The following is a 27886-nucleotide window of genomic DNA, read 5'->3' on the forward strand; positions in this document are numbered from 1 at the left end:
CAGTTTGAAAGTCACAGACAGTTTACTGTTCTATAATTAGATAAAGAGAAAAAAGAAGAACCCTTGGGTAGCAGGAATAAGCAAGAGTCTTCCACAGTCTGGCATCTGCAAGGAAATGAGAAAAAGTTTTACTTCCTTCCAGTGACAGAAGTACCAACTACATCTAACAACATCAACACAACTGTAACCCTCAAGATCTTACAAGGCTGTTCCAGAGATTCACTGTTGTAATGGCAGGACATGGAGTGCCTGCTGGCCCTCTCCTCTTCAGTACTGCCATGTACATGGAGACTGGCTAAGTGACTTGATGACATTCCTCACAGCAATCAATGAACATTTCTTACATCAGCAGTTTCATAAATGAGAACTGACTCTCTGCCAATCAAGTACTTTGAACAATTCTTGAATGAATTCTAATAAACTTACTGTTATTTTTCCTCTTAAATACTCTATTACTCATTAATTCAACAATATTGATATGTATGTGTGTGTATGTACAAAGACTTTTAAAAATTACATCCATCCAGGGCTGGAAAGATGGCTCAGCAGTTAAAGAGCATTTGTTGCTTTTGTAGAGAACCCAGGTTCGATTCCCAACACTCACAAGGTGGTTCACAACCATCCGTAACTCCACTTCTGGGGAATCTGATGCCCTCTTCTGACCTTCCTGAGCACCAAGCATGTATATGGTAGACATATTTACGTGCAGGCAAAACATTCACAAAGTAATAAATCTAATAAAAACTTAAAAATTCTATTTGTGTGTGTGTATGCTTACACAGAGGTTAGAGGACAATTTTTGGGAATTGGTTCTTTCTTCTATCATGTGGCTCCCAAGGATCAAGGTCAGGTCCTCAGGTTTGGAAGCAAGTACCTTTACCCTTTCACCACCTTCCCTTTTTTGAGAGAGTTTCATAAAAACTAGGTTGTTCTTAAACTTCATAGCTCAGGCTGATCTTGAAGTCCTGGGTCCTCTTGTCTTCACTTCCCAAGTGCTGGGATTACTGGTTTGTGCTTTTGCACCCAGCTTTTCATACTTGGTCCTTAAGGGAAATCATGTCTTCTATTTTGTTTATATCCTTTTATTAAAAGTTTGAGTTGGGCAGTAGTAGCCCATGTCTTTAATCCTGGCACTCAGGAGGTAGTGGGAGTTCCAGGAAAGCCATGGCTACACAGAGAAACCTTGTCTTGAAAAACCAACAACAATGAAAACAACAAAAAACAAAACAACACAAAACACCAAAACCAAAATCCTGAAAAATTTGCAAGAGGTTTCATAAAAACAATGCTGCTTTTTATTAAGAGGACCAAGGAAGAACTGTGTGTGGTTGTGTATAACTGTAACCCCAGTTCCCATGAAGGCTGAATGAGGCAGGAGAACCCTGAGTTTGAGGTCAGCCTTGGCCTACATAATCTAGATGCTGTCTTAAATAAGAAAGGTATTTATACAGAAAAAGGAATTTGGGCTGGAGGGATGGCTCAGTGGTTAAGAGTACTGTCTGGTCTTCCAGAGGTCCTGAGTTCAATTCCCAACAACCACATGGTGGTCATATCTACAGTGTGATCTGATTCCCTCTTCTGGCATTTGAGTGTACATGCAAATAGGGCTAGCATTCATATACATAATAAATATTTTTTAAAAAAGAAAAAATTTCATCACTGTGTAAAAGTGAAGTTAAAAAGCCAAGTACAAGACAAGTGTGGTACCACATGCCTTTAACCTAGCACTCAGGAGACAGAGGAAGAGAGTGTTGTTCCATGAGTTGGAGGTCAGCATGGTATAGTTCCAGGATAGCTATGTTTACATGAACAACAACAGACCTTGTCTCAAAGGGGAGGGGGGGCTGAGTGGGAGGAAATATCTTGTCTTTATCTTATGAGAAGCTTCTTCCAGGTTTTCATTATAGAGTTGCCTTTCTCATTTACTAGATATATTGCATATACTAGATATACTGTATGATCATCAGACATCTTATGCAACATATTAAGATAATAATTCAAAGTTCACCATTTATCCAGGTATATTCAATGTATTCCTTCTGATTCACCTCAGCGTATCTTTCTTTTGGGGCCAAATTTCATTTTCTTGTTTCCAGAAACAAGAAACAACTTAAAGTCAGAACCTACCAAGCTGAGTATGGTATCACACACCTTAGAGCTTTGAGTCTGAGGTTAGCCTGGTCTACAGAGCAGCCAGGGCTATACAGAGAAATTATGTCTCAGATGGGGGTAAAAAAAAAAGTCAAAATCTACCAAAAATGGCCAATTGCTAGAAGAAACTTATAAATCTTATTGCTAATGACTGAAGGGTGTTTCCTTTTTTCTATTATTATTTTTTAACATTTAAAACCTTTTTTCCCCTCTGATTTTTTCAAGCAGGGTTTCTCTGTGTAATAGCCCTGGCTGTCCGGAACTTGCTTTGTAGACCAGGCTGACCTTGAACTCACAGAAATATGCCTGCCTCTGCCTCCCGGAGTGCTGGGACTACAGGTGTGCACCACCACACCTGGCTTTAACTTTTCTTTTTCTTCTTTCTTCTTTCTTTCTTTCTTTCTTTCTTTCTTTCTTTCTTTCTTTCTTTCTTTCTTTCTTTCTTTCTTTCTCTCTCTCTCTCTCTTTCTTTCTTTTCTTTTTTCTTCTTTTTTTTTTTGAGACAGGGTCTCACCATGTACCTCTGGCTGTCTTGGAACTCCCTATGTAGACAAAGCCCTTGAACTCACAGAAATCCACCTGCTTCTGCCTCCCTAGTGCTGAGATAAAGGTGTGTATCACCACTCCTGGAGTTTACTTTTTTTTTTTTTTTTTTTCTGAGACAGGGTATCTACATAGTCCTGACTGTACTGGAGCTTGCTATGTAGATCAGGCTGGCCTTGAACTCAAGAGATCCTCCTGCTTCTGACTCTCTTGAGCGCTGGGATTAAAAACTGGCTGGGGTTTCCACTTAGCTTTTCCACTTTTTTTTGCAGAAGAAACATTAGGTAGGGTACAAAACAAACCCTATCACAGATTCATATGCTTCACTGTTTAGATGGGGATCAATTATTCATTCATTTGAAAACTATCCACTGAAGGACAGAATCCTATCCCAGCCTTCCTAAAGTCCTATCCCACCAGCAGTAGGGGTAGGCAACCTCAGGCAAGGTAGCCAAGCTTAGCTCTACCACAGAAGAACCTCCAGGAAAGGTTTCATCTGGAAAAAGGAGATTTTTGTGAGTTTCTGCACAAAAAAACGACTAGATAATATCAACAGTGCAAGACTCTTAAGAGACCTCAAAATTTTAAATGCTCAATTAAAGAGTATAGATTTTTAAAAAATGATGACTAAACTGTCCAGCAAAGAATTGCAGAGCAGTGAAGCACAGCTGTTTGATTAATCTCGGTCCACTACTAGAGGCAGGGCAAATTTAGAATGCAACTTTGATGTAAAAAAAACAAAACAAAACAAAACAGGCAATGTGTACTAACATTAGGGAAAAGACCTTAGCATGGTAACAGAATTCTAATTTAAGGAGTAAATGCTTATTAGCCTGTAAAACGATAATAGAGGCTATATACATAAAAAACACATACAAAGCTTTATTTTGGTATCATAATCTGACAGAAAATTGGACTCAAATTGCTTTATGTCCAAGTTAAATCTTGCTACCATCTGAAGAGATAGTGGAATGAAACAAATACTTACTTGAGAAAGATGTTCAGTTACTGTGCATTTCCATCTGTAAGAACAAACATTTCAGAATAAATTCATCAGGTCAACGAAACTCATTCTACCCTCAGCACCTATTTAACACAAATTACTTTTTTTTTCAACCCAGGGTTTCTCTGTGTAGCCCTAGCTGTCAAGCAAGTCACTCTGTAGAGCAGGCTGGCTTCTAATTTGGAGATCCGCCTGCCTCTGCCTCCCAAGTGCTGAAATTAAAAGCATATGCCACTATTGCCTGGCATAAATACAAATTACTTATTCCTAGTATATATGGGGTAGTAATCTTAAAGCAGAATTCAAAATTAGTGATGGGATTTCATTGAGAATCATGGAAAAAGAAAAGTCTTTTGCCCATTTTTTCTTTTTCTGAGACAATCTCACAGGCTGAAATCCTGATCTTACCATCTCTGCTTCTCAAGTGCTGGGATTACAGGTATGTGCTATCATGGCTCGCTGTATCAAGCCTTTTGGTATATTATTTAGTGATCTCACTTTTGGGAAATGCAAATATTTAAATTAAATTGTTTTACTACTTTGTTTTTTAAAAAAGATTTATGTGTATGCATGTGTGCCTATGTGAGTTTATGCGCACCACCTGTTTGCAGGTGCCCATGGAACATAGAGGAGCGCATTAGGTCCCCTGGAACTAGAATTATAGGCAGGTGTGAGCTGCTTGATGTAGGTGCTGGGAACCAAAAAAACATTCTCTGCCAGAGCGGCAGGTGCTTTTAACTGCAGGGCCATGTCTCTAGCCTCGTTAAGATGAATCCTTTCTACTTACTCAAAATTTAATTCAAAAAGTAACAGAGACTGAAATAAAGAGAATTTCAAGGAAGTTTGAATTCAGGAGTAATATTAGAAAGTCTGGATTAAATAAAGATCGTACTTTCTTAGGCATTTGCTTCATTAAATCTTGAACAATAATTATTATGTGTGTATATGTTGTATACATATGATGTAGAAGGAGGAGCTTTTTCCCTCCTTTTACCATGTGCTCAAGAATAAAAAGCAGGTTGTCAGATTTACATGGTAAGTGCTTGTACCTGATGAACCATCTCCTGGACCCTATCCTGGGTATTATGAATATAGAAATTTCTTTCTTTTTATAAGAATTTTACTTATTTATGTTACATCCAGATCGAGGGCCCCCCTCTCCTCTCCTCTCCCTCCCACCCTTCCACCCTCTTTCTCTGTTTTCCCCCTCCCCTTCTCCTCAGAAAAGGGAAGCCTGGCCCCCTTCCCTGGGACATCAAGTCACATCAGGACTAAGAGCATCCTCTTCCACTGAGGTCAGACAAGGCAGCCCAGCTAGAGGACAGTGATCCAAAAGCAGGCGACAGAGACCATGTTAGAGACGGCCCGGTTCCAGTTGCTAGGGGATCCTCATGTAGAGCAAGCTGCCCATCAGCTACATATGTGTGGGGGCCTAGGTCTAGTCCATGCCTGCTCTTTGGTTGGTGGTTCGGTCTCTGTGAGCCCTCATGGGCATAGATTAGTTGACTCTGTTGGTCTTTGGTGGAATGCCTTCTGGGTCCTTCTATCCTTCCCCCAACTCTTCCACAAGATTCTCTGAGCTCCTTCTAATGTTTGGCTGTGGGTCTCAGCATCTGTTTTGAATCACTGCTGCCTCTTAGAGGACAGTTATGCTAGGCAGGTCCTGTGTGCAAGCATCAATAGTGTCAGGGGTTGGCTTTCTCCCAGGGGGTGGGTCTCAAGTTGGGCCAGTCATTGTTTGGCCATTCTCTCAATCTCTGCTCCTTATTCCTGCACATCTTGTAGGCAGGGTAAATTTTGGGTTGAAAATTTTGTGGGTGGGTTGGTGTCCCCCTCCTTTCACTGGAAGTCCTGCCTGGACACAGGAGGTGGCCACTTAAGTCTCCATATCCCCCCACACACATACTAGGAGTCACACCACCATATCCTTACAGGAGCCTACTCCATCACAGGTCTCTAGCTTGTCCCAGAGATGTACCCTCATCTGTTTCCCTTCTTTCTCACGGCCCTGCTCTTCCCACACGTGATCCCTACCCTTGTTCTCCTCTGCACATTCTCTCCCACCCAGTTCTCTCTCTTCATCTACTTCTGATATCTATTTTATTTCTTTTTCTGAGTGAGATTCAAGCATCTTCCCTTGGGCCCTCCTTGTTACTTAGCTTTTTTGGGTCTGTGGATTATAGTATGGTTATCCTATATTATATGGCTTATATCCACTTATAAGTGAGTACATACCATGTGTGTCTTTCTGAGTCTGGGTTACCTTACTCAGGATATTTTCTAGTTCCATCCATTTACCTGTAAATTTAATGATGTCCTTGATTTTAATAGCTAAGTAGTGAGGGTGGGATCGGGAGGGGAGGAGGGAGGGGCTTATGGGGGGATACAAAATGAATAAAGTGTAATTAATAAAAAAAATAGCTAAGTTGTATTCCATTGTGTAAATGTACCACATTTTCTTTATCCATTCTTCCATTGATACTGCAAACAATTCTTCCATTGTTTCCAGTTTCTGAATATTATGAGTAAAGCTGCTATGAACATAGTTGAGCAAATGTCCTTGTGGTATGGTGGAGCATCTTTTAGGTATATGCCTAGGAGTGGTATAGCTGTGTCTTGAGGTAGAACTATAAAACTATTCCCAATTTTCTGAGAAAGCACAAGATTGATTTCCAAAGTTGTTGTACAAGTTTTTACTCTCACCAGTAATGGAGGAGTGTTCCTCTTGCTCCACATCCTCACCAGCACCCGCTGTCACTTGGAGTTTTTGATCTTAGCCATTCTGACTGGTGTAAGATGGAATCTGAGTCATTTTAATTTACATTTCCCTGATTAAAGACATTGAACATTTCTTTAAGTGCTTCTCAGCCATAAGAGATTCCTCTGTTTATTATTCTCTCTTTGGCTCTGTACCCCATTTTTAAATTGGATTATTTGGTTTATTGGTGTTTAATTTCTTGAGTTCTTTATATATTTTGAATATTAGCCCTCTGTCAGATATAGGTTTGGTGAAGATCTTTTCCCAATGTACAGACTGCTGTTTTGTTCTACTGACAGTGTCCTTTGCTTTACAGAAGCTTTTCAGTTTCATGAGGTTCCATTTATTAACTGTTGACCTGTTGGTGTTTTGTTCAGGAAGTTGTCTCCTGTACCAGTGAGTTTAAGGCTATTTCCCACTTTTTCTTCTATTAGATTTAGTGTATCCAACTTTATGTTGAGGTCTTTGATCCACCTGGACTTAAGTTTTGTGCAGGGTGATAAATATGGAACTACTTGCATTCTTCTATATGCAGATATCCAGTTAGACCAGCATTATTTGTTGAAGATGCTCTTTTTTTCCACTATATGGTTTTGGCTTCTTTGTCAAAAATCAGGTGTCTGTAGGTATGTGGGTTTATTTTCTAGGTCTTCAATTTGATTCCATTGATCAACTTGTCTGGTTTTTATGCCAATACCATGTGGTTTTTAATTACTATTGCTTTGTAGAGAAACTTGAAATCAGGGATGGTGATACCTCCAGAAGTTCTTTTCTTCTACAGGATTGTTTTGCTACCCTGGGTTTTTAATTTTTCCATATATAGTTGAAAATCGCTCTTTCAAGGTCTGTAAAGAATTGTGTTGGAATTCTGATGGGAATTGCATTGATTCTGTAGATTTCTATTGGTAAGATGGCCATTTTAAATATGTTAATCCTACTGATCCATGAGCATGGGAGATCTTTCCATTTTCTGTTATCTTCTTCAATTTCTTTCTTCAGAGACTTGAAATTTTTGTCATATAGGTCTTTTACTTGCTTGGTTAGTTATAATATTTTATATTATTTGTGGATATGGTGAAAATGGTAAAAGGTGCTGTTTCCCTAATTTTGTTCTCAGCCTGTTTATCATTTGTATAAAGTAGGGCTACTGATTTTTTAAATTTTGTATTCAGCCACTTTGCTGAAAGTGTTTATCAGCTGTAGGAGTTCTCTGGTAGAATTTTGGGGTCACATATGTTTACTATCATATCACTTGTGAATACAGATAATTTGATTCCTTTCCAATTTGTATCACCTTGATCTCCTTTGTCTTATTGCTCTAGCTAGAACTTCAAGAACTATGCTGAAGAGATACAGAAAATGGACAGCCTTGTCTTGCCCTTGGTTTTCATGGAATTGTTTTAAGTTTCTCTTCATTTAATTTGATGTTGGCTATTGACTTGCTGTATTTTGTCTTTATTATGTTTAGGTATGGGCCTTGTCTCCCTAACCTCTCCAAGATTTTTATCATGAAGGGGTGTTGGATTTTGTCAAAGGCTTTTTCAGCATCTAATGAAATGATCATGTGGTTTTTTTTCTTTCAGTTTGTTTATATGGTTGATTACATTGATGGATTTTCATATGTTGAGCTATCCCTGCATCCCAAGGATGAAGCCTACTTGATCATGTTTTTTATGTGTTCTTGGATTCAGTTTGCGAGTATTTTGTTGAGTAATTTTTGCATCAATGTCCATGAGGGATATTGATCTGAAATTCTCTTTCTTGGTTGAATCTTTGTGTGGTTTACATACCAGGATGACTGTGGCCTCACAGAATGAGTTTGGCAATGTTCGTTTTGTTTCTATTTTGTGGAATAGTTTGTGGAGTATTAATGTTAGCTTTTCTGGTAGAATTCTGCCCTAAAACTATCCGGCCCTGGGCTTTTGTTGGTTGGGAGACTTTTAATGACTGCTTCTATTTTCTTAGGGATTATAAAACTATTTAAATTGTTAACCTGATCTTGATTTAACTTTGGTAAGTGGAGCCTATCAAGAAAATTGTTCATTTAGATTTTCCAGTTTTGTGGAGGACAGGCTTTTGAAGTAGGACCTAATGATTCTTTGGATTTCCTCAGTGGCTGTTATTTTTCCCTTTTCATTTCTGATTTCGTTAATTTGGACACTCTCTCTGCCTTTTAATTAGTTTGTGTAAGGGTTTGTCTACCTTGTTGATTTTCTCAAAGAACCAGCTCTTGGTTGATTCTTTGTATTCTCTTTGTTTCCAGTTTATTGATTTCGGCCCTTAGCTGGATTATTTCCTGCCATTTACTCCTCTTTGGTGTCCTTGCTTCTTTTTGTTTGAGAGCTTTCAGATGTGCTGTAAAGTTGCTTGTATGAGATCTCTTCAATTTCTTTATGAAGGTGCTGAGTGTTATGAACTTTCCTCTTAGCACTGTTTTCATTGTGTCCCATAAGTCTGGGTATGCTCATTGCTCATTTTCATTGAATTCTAAAAAGGCTTCAATTTTTTTTCTTTATTTCTTTCTTGACTCAATAGTCACTGAGTAGAGTTGTTTAGTTTCCATGAGTTTGTAAGCTTTTTTTTTTTTTTTTTCAAGATAGGGTCTCTCTGTGTAGCCTTGGCTGTCCCAGACTTACTTTGTAGACCAAAACAGGCTGGCTTTGGACTCACAGAGTCCAAAGGGATCATAGGCACGCACCACCTCCCCATTTTAGTTTGTAGGCTTTCTGTTGTTGCTGAAGTCCAGCTTTAGTCCATGGTGGTTTGATAAGATACAAGGGATTATTTCAATCTCCTTGAACAAGCGTTCAAGGTGCTGTGACTGAGTATATGGCCAAGTTCAGAGAAGGCTCTGTGTGTTGCTAAGAAGAAGGCATATTCTTTTGTGTTTGGGTGAAATGTTCTGTAGATATCTGTTAGGTCCATTTAATTCAAAAGCCAGTTAGTTTCATTATTTCTCTGTTTAATTTCCATCTCACCGATCTGTCCATTGGTGAGAATGGGCTGCTGAAGTCTCCCATTATTAATGTGTGAGGTTCAATGTGTGATTTAAGCTTTAGTAATGTTTCTTTTAAGAATGTGGGTGACCTTGCATTTGGGACATGGATATTCAGAAGTGAGATGTCCTCTAGGTGGACTTTTCCTTTGATGAGTATGAAGTGTCCTTCCCCATCTCTTCTGATTATTTTTAGTTGAAAGTCTATTTTCTTAGATAATAGAATGGTTACACCTGCTTGTTTCTTGGGTCAGTTTGCTTGGAAAATTTTTCCCAGCCCTTTATTCTGAGGTAATGCTTACCTTTGTTGCTGAGTTGTGTTTCTTTTATGCAGCAGAATGATGGATTTTGTTTTCACATCTACTTGGCTAGCCTGTGGGGAACTGAGTCCATTGCTGTTGAGAGATATTAATGACCAATGACTGTTGAATGCTATAATTTTGATGTTGATGTATTTTTAGTTTTGCTTGTGTGAAATTATTTCCTGTGTTTTCTTGGGTGCAGTTAGTGTGTGTTGGGACTTTTACTTCTAGAGTCCTCAGTAGGGCTGAGTTAGTGGAAAGACTGTTTAAACTTGGTTTTGTCATGTTTTCTCCATCTATGGTGATTCAAAGTTGTGATGGATATAGTAGTCTGGGCTGACATCTGTGGTCTCTTAGGGTCTGCAAGGTATTTGCTCAGGTCCTTCTAACTTTTAGAGTCTCTGTTGAGAAGTCTGGGTAATTCTAATAGGCCTGCCTTTATATGGTACTTTCCCCTTATCCCTGGAAGATTCTAGTTTTCTTTGTTCTGTAGATTTAGTGTTTTGATTATTATGTGATGGGAAGATTTTCTTTTTTGGCCCAATCTCTTTGGTGTTCTGGAAGCTTCTTGTATATTTATAAGCATCTCTTTCTGTAAGTTAGGGAACTTTTGTTTATGATTTTGTTGAAGATATTTTCTGGGCCTTTGAACTGGGAATCTTCTTCTATTACTATTATTCTAAGGTTTGGCTTTTTTCATAGTGGGCCAAAGTTCCTGGATGTTTTGTGTTAGAAACTTTTTAGATTTAACATTTTCTTTGACTGATGTATTGATTTTTTTTCAATTGAATCTTCTGTGCCTGAGAAGTCTCTTTCATCTCTTGTATTCTGTTGGTGATGCTTACATCTGTAGTTCCTGTTCTCTTTTGTAGGTTTTCCATCTCCAGGACTGCCTCAGTTTGTGTTTTCTTTATTGCTTCTATTTCCATTTTCAGGTCTTAAACATTAGTTTTATTCATTTCCTTCTCTTATTTGCTTGTATTTTTCTGTATTCAAGGGATTTATTCATTTCCTTCACCTGTTTGATGGTATTTTCTTGTATTTCTTTGAGGGATTTATTAATTTCCTCTTTAAAGGCCTCTGTCATCTTCATAATATTAGATTTATGGCCATTTTCTTGTACTTTAGGTTTCTTAGGATATCCAGGTCTTGTTGTAGTAGGATAGCTGGGTTCTGGTGGTGCTATACTGCCCACCAGTTTTGTTGAGTGTATTCTTATGCTGGCATTTAGCCATCTGGTTGTTCTTGGTGTTGGCAGGCCTGGTGGTCCCTGATAGCAGTAGGCCTTTGAGATTGCAGGTATGGCTGGGGCCTGGGAACTGGCCTATGGAGGACAGGATGGAGACTATACTACTGCTGGATTGCCTGGAAGGACCTGGCTGGTAGGCCCTGATTGCTGACAGCCTCTGGGATTACAGGAAGATCTAGGACCCAAAAACGGTGTGCAGAGGCCATGGGACAGACCTCACCACTGCTGGGTTTGCCAGAGGGACCCAGGAGGCAAGGAATTGGTAGTCCCTGATGGCTCTGATGGCTGCTGCCTATGGGGTTGTGGGAATTGCTGGAGCCTGGGAAATGGCACATGAAGGGCATGAGCAGACCTTACTGCTATTTTTTAATTAAAAAAATTTATGTGTATGGTCTGTATATACATATATGTACCACATGTGTGTCTGGTGTCTGTGGAGGTGAAAAGAGATTGTTTGGATCCCTGGAAATGCAGTTACAGGTAATTGTGAGCTGGTGTGTGGGTGCTGGGAACCTAACTTGGGTTCTCTGCAAGAGCTGTAAGTATTCTTAACTGAGCCATCTTTCCAACCCCCCAAATGTGGATTTTTTTTAAACAGGGAAGAATTATGTGAACTTAATACCTATTTACCCAGTATAGGCTCAAATGTTTATGGAATATATCTGAATTCCATTCCCTATGCTGTTCTTAGCACTGTTTTCTCCTTCTCTACCCATTTTCTTTTAGGTTCCTGAAATACAGTTTTTTTTTTTTTTTTCTGATCTTCTGATTTTTAAATTAATGCCTTGACAATGAGATGACCTTGTCTTAGCCCCTTTAATGGACCTGACATTTACTTAGAGTATTTTGATACCAGTGATTACTCCATGGAAATACCTGTTTTGTTTCTGTATACCTGTATCTCATCTTTTAAAATATCCTTAAAATCTCTTTAGCGCACATGTGTCTCAGTGTGGTGGCATGTGATATGAGAACAGGTGCCAGAAGCTGGGTCACCTGTGAATCCTGTTCATGGGCTGTTGTGAATCTCCTGACATGGATGCTGAAAACCAAAGTCAGATCCTCCAGAAGAGCAGTAGTTTCAAGTTATTCTTAATTTCTTGTTTGCAACCAGGCCTAGGAGTAGCATGAGATAAGTGAGGTGCTTTGAACACAAAATTTACAGAGTCATACTTACTTCAGCATCAGGCCGAATGCTATCTAATTAATCAAACCAATTGTTTTTGTCACAATGGAGAGAGCAGGAATACTTTGACATTTATTTCACTTACTGTTTTTCCATGGCAGAACATAGGGCAGAGACTTGGGAACTCGCATGCCTGAAGCCAGGTTACTCTTATGTTCCATAACTATGTTGTTTGCAGGACTGAAAAAAAAAAAAAAAAAGGGAATAATTTGATGCCATCATACAAGTGGGAGACAGTATGTGGTTCTGAGAATCCAACCTGAGTCCTCCAGAAAAGCAGCCAATTCTCTAAGTACCGAACCCCTACAATTTAAAGCATTTTATGAGTGCTGGAGAGGTGGCTCAGCAGTTAAGATCATGTACTGCTCTTCCAGAGGACCTGAGTTTGATTTCAACACCTACATGAAGCGGTGCACAACCACCTGTATGTAGTCCCACCTCTGGCCTCTGGGCACTACCACTCATGTGCACATATCTACATACACATAATTAAAAATAAAAATAAAATACAAAATTAGGTATTTGATTTTGGGAAAGGGAAAAGTATACCATTTTATTCCTTCATTCTATAACCCTGAAATAGTATCATTTGCATTTGAAACTTGACCTTCTATGGTTTGAAAGTTGGTGCAATGCAAAATCTTACAATTCTAAATTGGATACAAAATGTAAGTACTAAAAAGAGATTTATTTTCTTTCTTACTCATTAGATACACACTCTGGACTTCCTAACCTCAAAGAACTGTCAGGGTTTAGAAAAATTTACAAGTGTATGTGCACACGTGTGTGGGAAGCCACAGAGCCTAGAAGGGGGTATGGATCTCATGGAGCAACAAATGCTCTTAACCCCTCAAGTCATCCCTCTAGCTCCCCTTTTGAGACAGAAGGTTTCTCTGTGCATCCCTGGATGTCCTGGAACTTGCTCTGAAGACCAGGCTGGCCACAAACTCAGAGATCCACCTGCCTTTGTCTTCAAAGTGCTGGCATTAAAAGCATGTGCCACCACATGGCCTCCAGTCCTCTTTTAATTTTGAAAAACATATTTGTGTGGCAGTTTGTGAACGACTGTGCACACAACAGCATGTATACAGAGGTCAGAGAACAACTTTCATGAATCTGTTCTCTTCTTTCACTATGTGGGCCTGGAGACCAAACTCAGGTGGTCAGGCATGGTTACAAATGCCTGTACTCACTAACCTGTCTCACCAGCCATAAGGATTGTTCCCTACCCCAAGCATTGGTTATCTAGGATTACAACAGTCTAAGTGGTATAACTGGGTAACTTTTTTCAGTCTTGAAATAACACAAACCTAGCAAAAGAAACAAAACTCCAAACAATTGAAATACAGGAACACCAAGAAATATAAGAATTGAAATATAAGGCACTATTGCTTTTCTTATTAGATTATAAAGCAGTATTTATTATAGTTCCAGTTTTAAGTCCATGTCTTTATGAATCAAAGAACAAGTAAGGCTTAACAATTAAGAGTACTTGCTGCTCTTACAGGGTACTGCAGCTTGCTTCCCAGTTCCCATGTCAGGTGACTCAAAACTGCCTATTTCTCCAGCTCAAGGGTATCTGACAACCTCTTCTGGCCTCCAAAGAACACACAGACAGACAGACAGACAGACAGACAGACACACACACACAAATAAGAACCCAGCTCCAAACAATATTTGTTACCAAGTATCTTCGTCAAGGAAAGAGGGTGGCCTGCATTATTATTTATTTATGTGATCCTTTGAATAGGTTTGGCCCCTATAGATTGCTGTGTTTGGATGCTTGGTCCACAGAGAATGGCACTATAGGAGTATAGTATGGCTTTGTTGGAGTAGGTATGGCCTTGTTGGAGAGGGTATGTCAGTGCGGGGGAGTGGGCTTTGAGGTTTCCTAGGCTTAAGCTCCAGCCAGTGTAAAATTTTAGTCTCTTCCTGGCTGCCTTTGGACAGAAATGAAGAATTCTTGGCTCCTCCAAGCATTATGTCTGCCTGGATACTGCCATGCTTCCCGCCATAACGATAATGGACTAAGCCTCTGAAACTGTAAGCCACCCCCAATTAAATATTGTTCTTTATAACAGTTGTCTTGGTCATGGTGTCTCACACCCAAGACTGACTGACTGACTGACTGACTGACTATCTCTCTCTCTCTATCTATCCATCCATCCATCCATCTATCCGACAGGGTTTCTCTGTATAGCCTTGGTTGTTCTGGAACTCACTTATTAGACCAGGCTGGTTTCAAATTCAAGAGATCCTCCTGCCCCTGTCTGGAGTGCTGGGATTAAAGACAAGCACCACCACACTCAGGTCTATTATTTTTTGTCACACACTTGGATTTGGGGAGGTAGTGGTGAGCGTAAGACCACTGAATTTACCTGTTGTTGCCACAGAAACTGGCTGTGCCCCAGACAAATGGGGTGCTAGTTTGTTCCCATAAATCTGCCAAAGGAAGCAAAATTATTTGTGATACTACTAGATAAAACACCAATTCATGTTAGTTGAACTTGTCAGATGGGAAATAATACAGCTAAGTTTTGGGGGTTGTAAGTAAAAATTGATTGAGTGCCCCACCCAAGTGATACAGAAGCAGGAATTTAACAGTGAAGAATATAAACACAAGAGCCATTAATAATAATAAATGTGCACAGATGGTGCAACACAATTTATGGGGAAAACAGATGTAAAGAAGCGCTTCCTGCAATCAAGGGAGATGGGCTGTTCTAAGTATCAGCACAGTGATAGCAATGTGCTCATTTTGGGACCCAATAAAAATAAGGCATTCTGAACAACATGGCATGTTCATAAAAAAGAAAATCTTCCTTCTGTCTTAAGCAAATGATTTGAGATTTAAACAGGTAAAGAAAAAAATGTAGAGGCATCTCACCTTTATCCCAGTCTTCATCACAAGGAGGGCACTGCCATGTGCTCTCAGCCAGAGTCTCTTGTCCAAGGTTCCTGGTTTGGTTGACTGTAAGACAACAGAGATTTGATACACAGAGGGTGGGGTAGTGGACCTGCTGGGTTATTCTGCTTAAGGTATTTAAGGCCTTTAAAGGCTTCAGGGTAGTCTGCTGGCTTATTGAGTCTCTGTTTCTAAATATGGATAGGATAAAAGCTGATAGGACGAGAAACAGACACAAAGACTGTTACCTTATTCATGGCAATAGCAGGATTATCTATTTACTGAGACAAGGTCTAGCGTTTCTGGCTGGCTTCAGACTCAAAATTGACCTTAAACTTCAGATCTTCTTGAGTACTGTGATTACGAGTCAATGCCACCATGCCCATGATTTTTGTGGTACAGGATATGGAACTCAGGGCTTTATCCATGCAAGGTCAGTACTCGACCCACTGAGCTCCATTTCCTAAAATCATTTTAGATGATTTATTGTAATAAAATCAATCAGGCTGTTCAGAAAAGAAAACAGTCTGACCTATTCAGACACTACTACAATTCAGTGACTACTATTCAGTCACTGCTACAATGCCATAACCACATCATCATCTCAAAGGCAGAAAAATGTTCTGAATGGTAAAAGCCAGAAAGCAAGCCAATGATGTATTGTGATTCCAAACTGACTGGCTAACCCCAAATCCTGGGATACTGTAGTTAGTCAGGCTTACCCACATCCTGCTCAATACAGCTTTTGTCATCACAGCTTGAGATATGATGACTGATTTCAGCCCGGGGAACCTGGTGCCGAGCATTGAAGGGACAAGTAGCCAATTTGTTTGCGACATCAGGATGATTCTGTGGAATAAAAATTAAGGGATCCATCAATTCTTGGGATCTCATAAAATTCAAGAAAACTAGCCCAGCCTTTTTCTATAAATGGCTCCCTGAAATCTTTCCGCAAATTTATGTCACAGCTATGGTGGGTACACTCAGCCATGGTAGAGACACTCATCACAGAAACCTAAGAGGGATTTATTTATCACCCATACAGACCATGCAGCTACTATCTCAGTATCTTCAAAAATGCAAACCTTTTGCTTATGACTGTAGGGATAACAGTACACAATGGGATTTCAGTGGCTTCTAAAGAGCAAAGCCGTCAATATGAACCACCTCTTCTCCCTGTTTATCAGACAGCACAGCCTGAAGTGCTGCAGCTCTCGGGGTGTCAGGGCCAACAATGGGCGCTGCAGCAGTGCCTGGCTTTCGCAATGGCGATGGGAAATAGCTGTTGTAAGGGGCTGCAGAGATAGGCTAATGATTTCCAGAACAACACAGGGACACTGATTTAAAGTAACGACGCCTGGGATGAGGCCCAGAACAACTTAACTTTTTATTTTTTGAGGCAAGGTTTCTCTGTGGAGCTGGTGCTGTCCTGGAACTTGCTCTGTAGACCAGACTGCCTCTGTCTCCCAAAGGCTGAAATCAAAGGCATGCATCAAACTGGCCAGGGAGCAGCTTAACCTTTATTTCAGCTATTTCACTTAGTAAAAGCTCAAATGATATTCACTTTGTAAGCCAGTACCTTGTTTTAAACCTAAACAAAGGATTTATTATCACCAAAATGTCATGGCAAATGTACCAGCAATTAAGAAATTAAAAAGAAAATAAAAAGGGCCTGGAGAGACCTAGAGAGATGGCTCAGGAGTTAAGAACACTGACTGGAAACCTGACAACTGTCTGTAACTCCAGCTCTAGGCAATCTGAGTACACACACACACACACACACACACGCACACACACACACACACACACAAATACACACACTAAAGAAAAAACAAAAAAGAGGGGTAAAGAGATGGCTCAAGTCTAACAACCTGAGTTTAATATCCAGGACCTACATGGTAGAAGAGGCTTGATTCTTGCAGGTTGTTCTATTTCACATGTATACCGTGGCACACACATATGTGCAAACATACACTAAAATGTTTTGTTATTGTTTTAAAGAGAAAAAGAACATAAAGTTGGGTGGGTAGGAAGGTCGGAGAACATGATCAAAATATATGAGAAAACTTTTTCAATAAAAAAAGTTTTAACGATGAATTATAAAAAAACTCAAGATGTAAAACTAGTGAGAAGCAGGCTGGAAAAATGCAGGACTAAGAAACTTGTATGGGTCTGGCCCATACACTGGGCCATCATAAGGACCTTAGTTTGGATTCCTGCACCCAGTAAGAAGCTGCCTGTAATGCCAGCACTGGTAGGTAGCAAAGACAGAAGGTAGCTTGCTGATTGCCGGTCTCGTTGACAAAAACAAAAAAACAAACTCACCAACAAAAAAAAAAAAATACAAAAACAAAAAACATAAACTCCAGGTTCAGGAAGAGACCCTGTCTCAAAAGAACAAGGCTGAGTGATATATGAGAACACTCTATGCCCTCTTCTCGCCTCCTCTGGTGCACACACATGCACTAAACTACATATACCATATGCACATAAAGTAAACTGTAGCCAGGCAGAGTGGAACAGACTTTCAATCCCAGCACTTGGGAAGGGAAGGTAGAGAGAGATCTGTAGGTAAAGGTCCTCCTTAACTAGTGAATTGAGACCAGCCTTGGCTACAAGAAGTCCTACTTCAAAAACTGAAGTGCCCCCTCCCCTCCAAAACTCCAAGCAAGCCAGCAAGCACAAACAAAAGCAGCCTGTGGCTCAGGCCTATGATACCAGCTACAAGGAGGCTAAGGCAGAAGGATGGAAAGTTCAAAGTTGGCCTGGGCTACAAGTTCAACCTTGGGCAACTTAGTGAGATCTGTCTCAAATTAAGGGCTGGCAACACAGCTCAGTGGTAAGAGGCCTTAGATTCAATCCCCAGGGCTAGCCCCTGACTCCCCTCCCCACCCCTCAAAAAAAAAAAAAAAAAAAGAAAAAAGAAAAATAAAATTTATGAAATACACTCTCCATTATATATATAAGGCATTTAGACAATGAATGCAAAGCTTTTTGGAGGGAGGGTCTTACTATAAAGCCCTGAATGGACTTGAATTCATGGCAATCCTCCTGCCTTAGCTTTGCAAGTGGTAGGATCATAGGCATGCACCACCATACCTACTTAGGAGAAACAGCTTAAAATATTTTATTTAATTATTTTAAATGTGTATGAGGTACTCTCCTGGAGATGTAAGACATTTGATGTAAATTTGGGTACGCTGGAAAAACAACACAGGTGTTCTTAACTGTTGGTCATCTTTCTAGCCCTTCTCTTTTTTGAAACAGGATCTATGTAGCCCTGGCTACCGTGGCACTTACTATTAGACCAGGCTGGCCTTGAGATCACAGATTATCTCTGCCTCCTGAGTGCTAGGATTAAAGGCATAAGCCATCATGCCCAGCTAATACTTAGATATTTTTATAAACATGGATGTTTTGCTTGCATGAATGTGTATGCATATTTGTGCCTTTTCAGGAGAGTGGGTCAGATTCTCTGCAACTGGAGTTACAGATGTTTGTAAGCCACCATGTGGTTGCTGGAAATCCAACCTAGGCCTTCTGCAAGAACAAGTACTCTTAACCACTGAGTTAGCTCTCCACCCCCCCCCCCTCAGTTATTTGAGACAAGGTCTTTTTTCTTTTTTAAGATTTATTATTTATACAGTATTCTGCTTGCATGTGTGCCTGCAGGCCAGAAGGTGGCACCAGATCTCATTATAGATGGTTATGAGCCACATGTGGTTTCTGCGAATTAAACTCAGGACCTTTGGAAGTATAGCCAGTGCTCTTAACCTCTGGGCCATAGCTCCAGCCCCCAAACAGGATCTTATGTATTCCAGAAGGTCACTTTATAGTTTAACTGTCCTTGACCTCAAGACCATCCTGCCTCAACTTTCTAATCACAACTGTCTGGATTACAGGCGTGTGTCACCATGACTGTTTGGTTTGTGCGCTTCCTTGTTTTGAGACAGTCTTATGTAGCCTAGGCATCCAATGTGCTATATAGTTGAGGGTAACCTTGAACTTCTGATTCTCCTGCCTCTACCTCTTTAGTGCTGGGATTATAGGCATGCTTTTATGTGGTGCTAGAGACTGAATCGATTATTTAAGATAATAAATTATATGTAATTTGGATTAAATTCTAAACTTTTGGTGTCTGTATCTGACAATGGTATTCTTTAAAAAAAAGGCACTAAAGAGACTGCTCAGAGGTTAAGAGCACTGCTGCTCTTGCAGAGGATGTGGATTCAATCCCACTGCCCTCATGGTAGGTTACAACTATATATAACTTCAGTTCCAAGGAGACCTGATGCCCTTTCATAAAGTTGCCTCAGTCACCAAGTGTGCACGTGGTGTACATCAGGCAAAACACATAGACATAAAATGTAAATCTTAAATTTTAAAAAGATCTTACTTTGATGGTGTGTGTGTGCGCGTGCACACATGTGCACATGAATACAGGTGCCTGTGGCCTGTGGAGGGCCAGAAAAGGGCACTGCATTTCCGATATTTGGAGTCACAGGCAGTGAGATGACTGATCTGGATGGTGGGAACTGAACTCAGGACCTCTGGAAGAGCAGCAATTGGTCTTACCACTGAGCCATCTCTCCAGCCTTGACCTCAGTATTCTTTTTGTTTTAAGATTTTATTTATTTACTTTATGTATGAGTGTTCTATCTGCATGTGCACCTGCATGAAGAAGAGGGCATCAGATTCCAGTATAGATGGCTGTGAGCCACCATGTGGTTCCTGGGAATTGAACTCAGGACCTCTGGAAGAGCAGACAGTGCTCTTATCTGGTAAGCCATCTCTCCAGCCCCCAACATCAGTATTCTAACAACCCTGTACGAGTACTTTTTAACTAACAAAGAACTAGAATAGGTTACATTAGCTAAGTCTATAAAGAATTAACTAGAAAGAAAATGCTAATTAAAAAAATAGAGATGGCTCAGTGGTTAACAGTGCTTACTGCTCTTGCCACTGACCTAGGTACAGTTCCAGTACCTACATGGTGGCTAAGAACTGCCTGTTTACTCCAGTTCCAAGGGCTCTGATGCCCTCTTCTGGCCCTTATGGGCACCCGTGTGCACACTGCGCATATAAACTCACACAGGTAGACAGATATACACATAAAAAATATCTTAAAAAAATAAGGATACTGGGTACTGGGGTGTATACCTGTATCTCCTTACTCAGGGAGGCAGAGGCAGGTGGATCTCTGTGAAGTTCGAGGCCAGCTACAAAGTGAGTCAGGACAGCTAAGCCTTCATAGAAAAATTGTCTTGAAAAAAGCAAAACTAAAATAAATGAATAAATGAAAAATTGAAAAATAAAAAGATGTTGCAATGAACATTTGTTATTAAAGCTGTATGGACAGAAGGGTATATTGTAGGACACACTGTGACATATTATAGCTTCCAAAACAAGATGTTTTCTATACTTTGTTTTGTTTACTTATTTATTTATTTTGTTTGTATGTGTTTTATTTTGAGGAGGGTTGCAAGGGTAAAGGGTGAGAAGGGTGGATGAGAGGTGGTGAGTATGACTGGGCTGTATGGTGTGAAACTCCCAAAGAATAAAAAGTTAAAAAAGAAATTTACCCCTAGTGATGCAGCCTTGCCAGGCCATGGAGGAAGAGGATCCAGGCTGTCCTGATGAGACCTAACAAGCTATGGGCAGATGGCAATGGTGGAGAACTCCCCCTTTCAGTGGACTAGGGGAAGGGGATGTGGGGAAGAGGGAGGGAAGGTGGGACTATGGGAGAGTTGAGGGACAGGGCTACAATTGGGATATATAATGAATAAATTGTGAAGAAAAAAATAAAAAAAATTAAGAAAAAAGATGTGCTGGGGCAGTGGTGGATCAGGAAAAAAATGTAACAGAGGGACTGCAGGGAAGGTCCATGGGCTAGAAATGTGATAGAGGGACTGCAGGGAAGGCCCATGGGCTAAAACCCTTGCTGCACTTTCAGAGGACCCAGGTTTGTTTCACGGCACCCACACAATAACAGTAATCCTCTAACTCCAGTCCCAGGGATCTAACCCACTCTTCAGACTTCCACAGGCACTAGGCACACACATGCTGCACATATATACATTGAATCAAAATGCTCGTATGCATAAAATAAATCTAAAATATTTTAAAAAGAAATAATGAACACGTCAAATTTATAAGGTAAGAGGGATTTCTCATTACTAGGAAAAAAATTAGTGATTCCTTTGTTTTCTAAAGGATAAGACTCTAGAGACACTGTTTATAAACACTGTTTATAAGCAATGTCTTGTTGCTAGTTAGGAGGAAGAAAATAAAAGATAAGAATTTTATATATTTCTAAGAATAAAACAAACACCTTAAACTTAACAAAGGCAGACTTGCCAAATAATCTGGCATTCAGTTAAAATATGTATGTTAAATGATTTGTTGCTTCTGAAGCTTGGCTCTTCAGGAGAACTCAAGATGGCATTAAAGGGAAAATAACGAAAACAATACCCTACCTTTCTGCACTTGATAAGATGATAAGGAAACCTGCAGGCCCTGATCTGGTGATTTTTATCATAGGGGCACTGTAATAACTTTTCAGGGTCCAGGGAGTCGACTGAAAGAGAAAAACCACAGTAAGTATAAAGTATAACAGGGCCCTGTAAAATTGCAGTAGTTTTTCACATAGTGTTTTCAATACATCCATAAATAAGAACAAGGCAGTCTAAAGAACAGTTAGACTGGCCTGGTGCTGGAAGAACACGCCTTTACTCCCAGCATTTAGGAGGTTGAGGCATGTGGAGCTCTGAGTTTAAAGGCGGCCTGGTCTACAGAGTGAATTCTAGGACAGCCAGGACTACACAAAGAAACCCTGTCTTGAAGAAAACAAAACAAACAAAAAAACCCAAAACCAAACCAAAACAAAAAAAGTGTGAGTAAAAGATTAAAAGTGAAATGGAACTATGAGACAATAAAATTGTGTTATCACTGACTCTTGTGGGTACAGCAGTACCCACAATGGTGTGCTGAGGTTTCATTCATTTGACTGAATATGGTTTTCATTCTTATTATAAAACAAAATTGTTAAATGACACCCACAGTATTTTTTCCTTTTGTTTTTATAATATTTATTTATTTATTATTTATACAGTACTCTGCCTACATGTGTGCCTGCACACTAGAAGAGGGCATCATGTATCATTATAGATGGTTATGGGCCACCATGTGGTTGCTGGGAATTGAACTCAGGACCTTTGGAAGAACAACGGTCAGTACTCTTAACCTCTGAGCCATCTCTCCAGCCTGCCCCTTTTCCTTTCTTAAAAATAACAATTTGGAGCCATTTCTATTCTCCAGCTACTCCAACCACACTTTCCCAACCCACTAAAGTTGGAATGGCTTGTTAATACACCAGTATAAATACTGTGGACCATTGCACTTTCGAACTCCACTCACCCAATCCAGCTGGCCATAGGAGAAGTTGAAAATAATCTCATTAGCATCCTTGTCTATTGCTAGTTAACAAATTGATATCAATATTGCTTCAACTGAATATCCTATGAAGTATTAATAAACTGAGCTCCCCCACTCTGTTCTCTGCTTTATTTCTGTATGTTCTATTGGCCACCCTAGTTTCCTTGACAATGATCTCATTACTTTTGTCAGGTAGGTGATTTTACTTTTCATGTTTTGAAACACAGATGAGAAAAAAGCAATCCTTAATCTCATGACTACCAAACTGTCCAGCTAAAATAAAAATAAACTGCAAAGACAGAACCTCACACAGCTAAGACAACTGTAAACACAGACTATAATGGCTAGAAAACCCTGAATCTATACCATGTTATTCAAAGCTGCCCTTAGGCTGTCTAAGCTGCCCAGGCTGTGCCCCAAATCTTAACAAGACTGGCTAAGGAAGGAAAATTAAATAGTTAAGCACATCCTGAGAACAAAAGGTAACCTAATAAAACACTCTAGAAACCCCTGAAGGTAAGAATAAAAGATAAATAATTCACCTTTGATAAAAAAGCTTATAAGACAGGAGACTGCAATGAAAATCAGAAACCACAGGGGAACTGAAACTGACAGTGTCACTGGAAGAGTGGTAAACATGGAATAAATTACTAACCATGGCTGTGATGCAAATCAGCCTGAAAGGTGATCTGAAGGACAGAACGAATAGGGAGGAAAAGTCCTAGAGGACGGGCACGCTTATTATGCCAACTGAGCTCTTAGCCAGCAATCTTTTCTTATTTCTGAAGCGCAGAACACCCAGGAACATTCACAGATGAAATTCTTATCAGTTTGCCTTCATTTAATCCATTCTATCACTAGCAAATGTTGGCAGTTGGCAGAATGGAGGTATAATTCACACATACTGTCAGCCCATATAGAGCATGTGTCAAAGTTGATCTTGAGGACTACCATGAATGCTTTCTTGGTCTGGCAATGTAGGTCAGCTCTAATTTACTGTTCTAAAAGACTTAGCAATCAATCAATCAATCAATCAATCAATCTACCTATCCTAGTCACCAATCTAATCAATCACTGTGTCTGTCTATCTATCTATCTATCTAATCTTGGTGTTGATGACAAAATTATGAGTCTTAAGAATGCTATACAAGTATTCTACCACTGGGTTACATCCCCAGTATTGTAAAAATATTGTATTTATTATTCTGTGTATGGTGTGTGTAAGTCAGAGGACAACTTTACAGCATCAGTTTTCTCTCCTACTTTTACATGACTTCTGAAACTCAAACTACAGCTGCCAGGCTTATATGGCTTGTCTGAGCCCTTTCGCTGACCTGTTGTCTTTTGATGGTCTTGGCTATGAAGCCCATGCTGGTCTAGAAGCTGTGATCCTTGTGACTCAGCTCCTATGAGCCAGGATTACAGTTGTACACCATTACAGTTGGTTCTCACATCTAATTACTTAAGTTTAAAGTATTTTGTTTCAGACCATTTTCTCAAGGTAATATGGCTGTAGACTAAAGTGTTGTACTTAAAATTTGAACATTTTGTACCTCAACATCACAAAGAACTTTCTCAGAATTTCAGGGAGGAATCTGAATTTTTCACAACATACACAGTCTAGTCAGGCATCAAACTATACATGAATGATGTATTATTTTTTAAAAGGAGAAAGTAGTACATACTGTAAGTGTCTTCCATGCTGATGGCAAAGAACACCTGTTCAAGTGCTGGAGAAAAAAAGCATGGTTCAAAGAATCAGAAATGAAATGCAACAAAAGGCAGCCCATAATGTCGAGTCACTCCTGGAACTGAAGCTGCCCAAGTTCAATAAAACAAACCCTTAGTACACAACCTTCTTTTCTAAACACTTCTCTTCTTTAAGGCATTCTTTATTTCTATGACTAATTTTAGCATCACCTCATAATTCACATTCTTGGAATAAACTTTAGGGCCCACAAACAGCTAGGTCAAACATGACTACTGACAAACTATATTCAGGTGACAACATATATATTTTAAGTGATATTACAACTGTTTATTTGTTATTAGGGTTTGATACTATTTAACATTAGTAATAGGGGTCAAGTTGAGGTCATTAAAATACCATTATTTAAACATCTGGATAAACTACTTTAAAGCTCTTCTTTCCAGCTGGAAAGACGGTTAAGTGGCTAAAAGCCCTGACTGCTCTTATAGAGGATCTGTGTTTCCCAGCACCTACATAGCTTACAGCTGCCTTTAACTCCAGTTTCAGGGGTTCAAATGCCTTCTTCTGGCCTCTGTGGACATTGTATGCCCATGATGCACTCTTATAAATGCACATAAACACATAAAATAAAAAAAGAAAAAAAATTTTTTGGGGGGGCGGTTCAAGATAGGGTTTCTCTGTGTAGCCTTGGCTGTCCTGGACCCACTTTATAGACCAGGCTGTCCTGAAACTCACACAGATCCACCTGTCTCTGGCTTCCCAGAGTGCTGGGATTACAGTTGTGCCTGGCAAAAAATAAATCTTAATGACTTTTCTTAATCATGATCAGAAAATGTCACACCGATGTTTTTCCTTAAAAAAAAAAAAAGATTTATTTATTTTATGTCTGTGAGAGCTCTATCTGCACATAAACCTGCATGCCAGAAGAGGGCATCAGATCACATTATAGATGTTTGGGAGCTACCATGTGGTTGCTGAGACCTGAACTCAGAACCTCTGGAAGAGCTAAGACAGTGCTCTTAACCGCTGAGCTGTCTCTCTAGCCCATTGTTCTCCCTTTCCAGAGATGTTTTATTCTGTTCCTATCATACAATGGCAAGATGAGTACTGCTCCAGTCAGTATACTGGAGTCCCTCACTATACTGAGGGAACATACATGAATGTTAGGATTTAAGAGGTTACAGAGAGCTGAGTGTGGCGGTGTATGTCTTCAATCCCAGCCCTCGGGAGGCTGAGGTTGGGGTAGGCAGATCTAAGTTAGAGGCCGGCCTGGTCTACAGACTGAGTTCCAGGACAGCCCAGGCTACACAGAGAAACTATGTCTCACAAAACAAAACAAAACAAAACAAAACAAAACCAACCAACCAACCAAAAAACCCAAAGAGGTCACAGAGAACACCTAAGAAAACAAAAAGATTAAAAGAGAAAATGTCTCAGAGTTTGAATTCTCTTTTACTGGAAATCTCTATTATCACTAATTTAGTTCACGTATTATTACGGGAAAACTAATTTTGTATATAACCTCTCCCACAGGAATCTTCTGAAAACTGGATGCACACACAAGCTGTTGTCTCTAAGCAAGCTTTCCTTTGGCTTCTCATACAATTCCACAGCCCTTCCTCCATTCTATGACATAAGCAGCATTAGAACCTTTGTTAGGAAATACAGGTAATCAGCTAAATTCTAGCTTAGTGCTTTGCTGCAGAGCCCATTTGTTAAGGAAAATCACCAGAGAAGCTATAAATTATTCTTCATGTTTGGATTAAACTATCCTGACCTTATGGAACCGCTACTACAGTTATGTCATACTTTTTTAAAAATAAGAACGGTTTGGAAGGAAGAATCAAGTATTACTTTTTTTTTTTAATTTAAGCTATATAAAACAGTGATGAGTGAGATATTCAGCAACTTAAGAGAGCTGACCTATTCTTTCCTAGCGAACAGACTGATTACAAGGACTCTGGAATTCATAGAACCATCACTCAGCTGTCTCTTATCTTCCCCATCAAAATGTTACCAGGTGACTCGATTCCTTTCCCCATACTAGGCGGCAGTGAACTGGACAAAGTGAGAATCTGAAGCTACTGTTTAAATTCTGAAAATAGTCTCAAGTCTCAGTAAAGTAGTAATCTCTCTGCCTTTACAAAAAAGCCCCCCATATTTGAGGAAATTCAAGCAAAAAGGACCAGGCAAGGGGGAGGAGGTTACCTTGAAAACAAGGCAAAGATGCGAGGCAGCCCGTCGAGTAGACGACCGCCGACCGCCGACGCAGTCGGTGTTCGGGGCTAAGGCTGGGGAGTGAGGTAAGACACTACTTTGAAGGTATCTCACTCTCAAACTGCTTCCAAGGGCTGACCCAAGCCAAGACCCTACCGCCTTTTCTCGTTCCTACCTCAGTCCAGACGCTTTCCCCACTGACGACTTCGCCTCACAGCCAGACCCCGGCAACGCCCACTTCCGGTCTGAGGCCAGGGCGGGGACGCACTTCCTGTGACTGTGGCCTGCACAGGCCCAGTGCATCCAGCTGGTGCTGCCCTCTTCTTTTGGCTTTTCCTCCTGTCGCCAAGGGTATCTCCTGGGGGGTCTTTAGTTGCTTTGCTTTTAGCCACCACCCCTCTTCTAATCCCTGGTCTAAATGCCCTTAATTGGGTGGAGAATTTCCTTTGCTGACTTCTGGGTGGCCATCTTAGAAAAATCAGGGAAAGAATGGGATTGGTCAGTGTAGGGTGCTATTCACAAGAAAAGCTTTGTGGAAGTTGTTGAGACAGAAATGTAATTTAGATTTTCAGAGTTCAAAAGAGGAATGATGGAGACAGGAACAACAGATTAAGAAAAAGCAAGAAAGGCGGGGATTTTTTTGTCTGGTAATACATGTAGGCTCACAATTGAAAAGGTAATGGTAATGTCAGAATAGTTGGGAGGATGGTACATGTGCTGACTGGATTAAAGGGAGCTTTAGGCTAGAGAGGACATGTGGGTCAAAGAACTAAAAGCAGGAAACTCAAAACACTGTGAGCCTTTGTTCAGAAACCACACCATTCCCAAAACTGTTTGTATACCTACTTAAATATAGATAGTTGTCCTCAAAGTACTTAGAAAAACAGGTACTAAATTGGACTGGTGGTCAAATGGGAGTAAAACATACGCCAGGAAGTGGTAGGAACTGTAAATTCCTATAAGGAAGAAATTAGTAGAGCCTGAGATGACCTGCGAAAGCATCAGGGAGAAGGATTTATACTAGTAATTTTATAATATATAAATTTAGGCTATAAATTTTATAGCCTTTGAAAAGGTGGGTAGATTTGGTGACTCTATTTTAAAAACATCAAGTTGTAAAATACATTATATGTCAGAAAATTTTGTGCTGTCCAAAGCTTAGCAAGGCATGGTTTGTTTTTTGTTTTTTCAAGGCAGGGTTTCTCTGTGTAGCCTTGGCTGTCCTGGACTCAATTTGTAGAACAAGCTGGCCTGGAACTCACAAAGATCTGCCTGCCTCTGCCCCTCTGCCTTCCAAAGTGTTGGGATTATAGGGCTGTGCCACCATGCCCAGCACTTAGGCAGTTTAGAAGTTGGCTGGCTGCTAAAATACTGTGGGTTCTGACAGATATCAGTGGGTAAGAGCCTAAATACGAAAAGGGATCATCAGAAT

General features: G+C 40.0%; 2 protein-coding genes across 5 annotated transcripts in view; one reads left to right on the forward strand and one right to left on the reverse strand.

Annotated features, from left to right (window-relative positions):
* Gtsf1 (gametocyte specific factor 1) lies at window positions 1-26693 on the reverse strand. Of its 2 annotated transcripts, XM_055618256.1 has the most exons (10): window positions 26630-26676; window positions 26446-26528; window positions 24212-24256; window positions 21569-21669; window positions 15815-15941; window positions 15075-15158; window positions 14566-14629; window positions 12273-12367; window positions 3683-3716; window positions 1-105 (listed from the first exon to the last, which is right to left on the reverse strand). In XM_055618256.1, the coding sequence occupies exons 3-9, from the start codon at window positions 24225-24227 to the stop codon at window positions 3700-3702; spliced, it is 504 nt and encodes a 167-aa protein (XP_055474231.1). In that variant the 5' UTR covers window positions 24228-24256; window positions 26446-26528; window positions 26630-26676; the 3' UTR covers window positions 1-105; window positions 3683-3699. The 2 variants fall into 2 exon arrangements, with proteins under 2 accessions (XP_055474231.1, XP_055474232.1); XM_055618257.1 differs by lacking the exon at window positions 26446-26528 and having other exon boundaries at window positions 26630-26693.
* The window catches only part of Nckap1l (NCK associated protein 1 like), a 180143-nt gene that overhangs the window by 77816 nt on the left and 74441 nt on the right, over window positions 1-27886 (forward strand). The gene's annotated exons all lie outside the window — the stretch shown is intronic.

This window comes from Psammomys obesus, unplaced genomic scaffold (assembly GCF_907164565.1).
Source record: "Psammomys obesus unplaced genomic scaffold, mPsaObe1.curated_primary_1811, whole genome shotgun sequence".
In the NCBI taxonomy this organism is placed as follows: domain Eukaryota; kingdom Metazoa; phylum Chordata; class Mammalia; order Rodentia; family Muridae; genus Psammomys; species Psammomys obesus.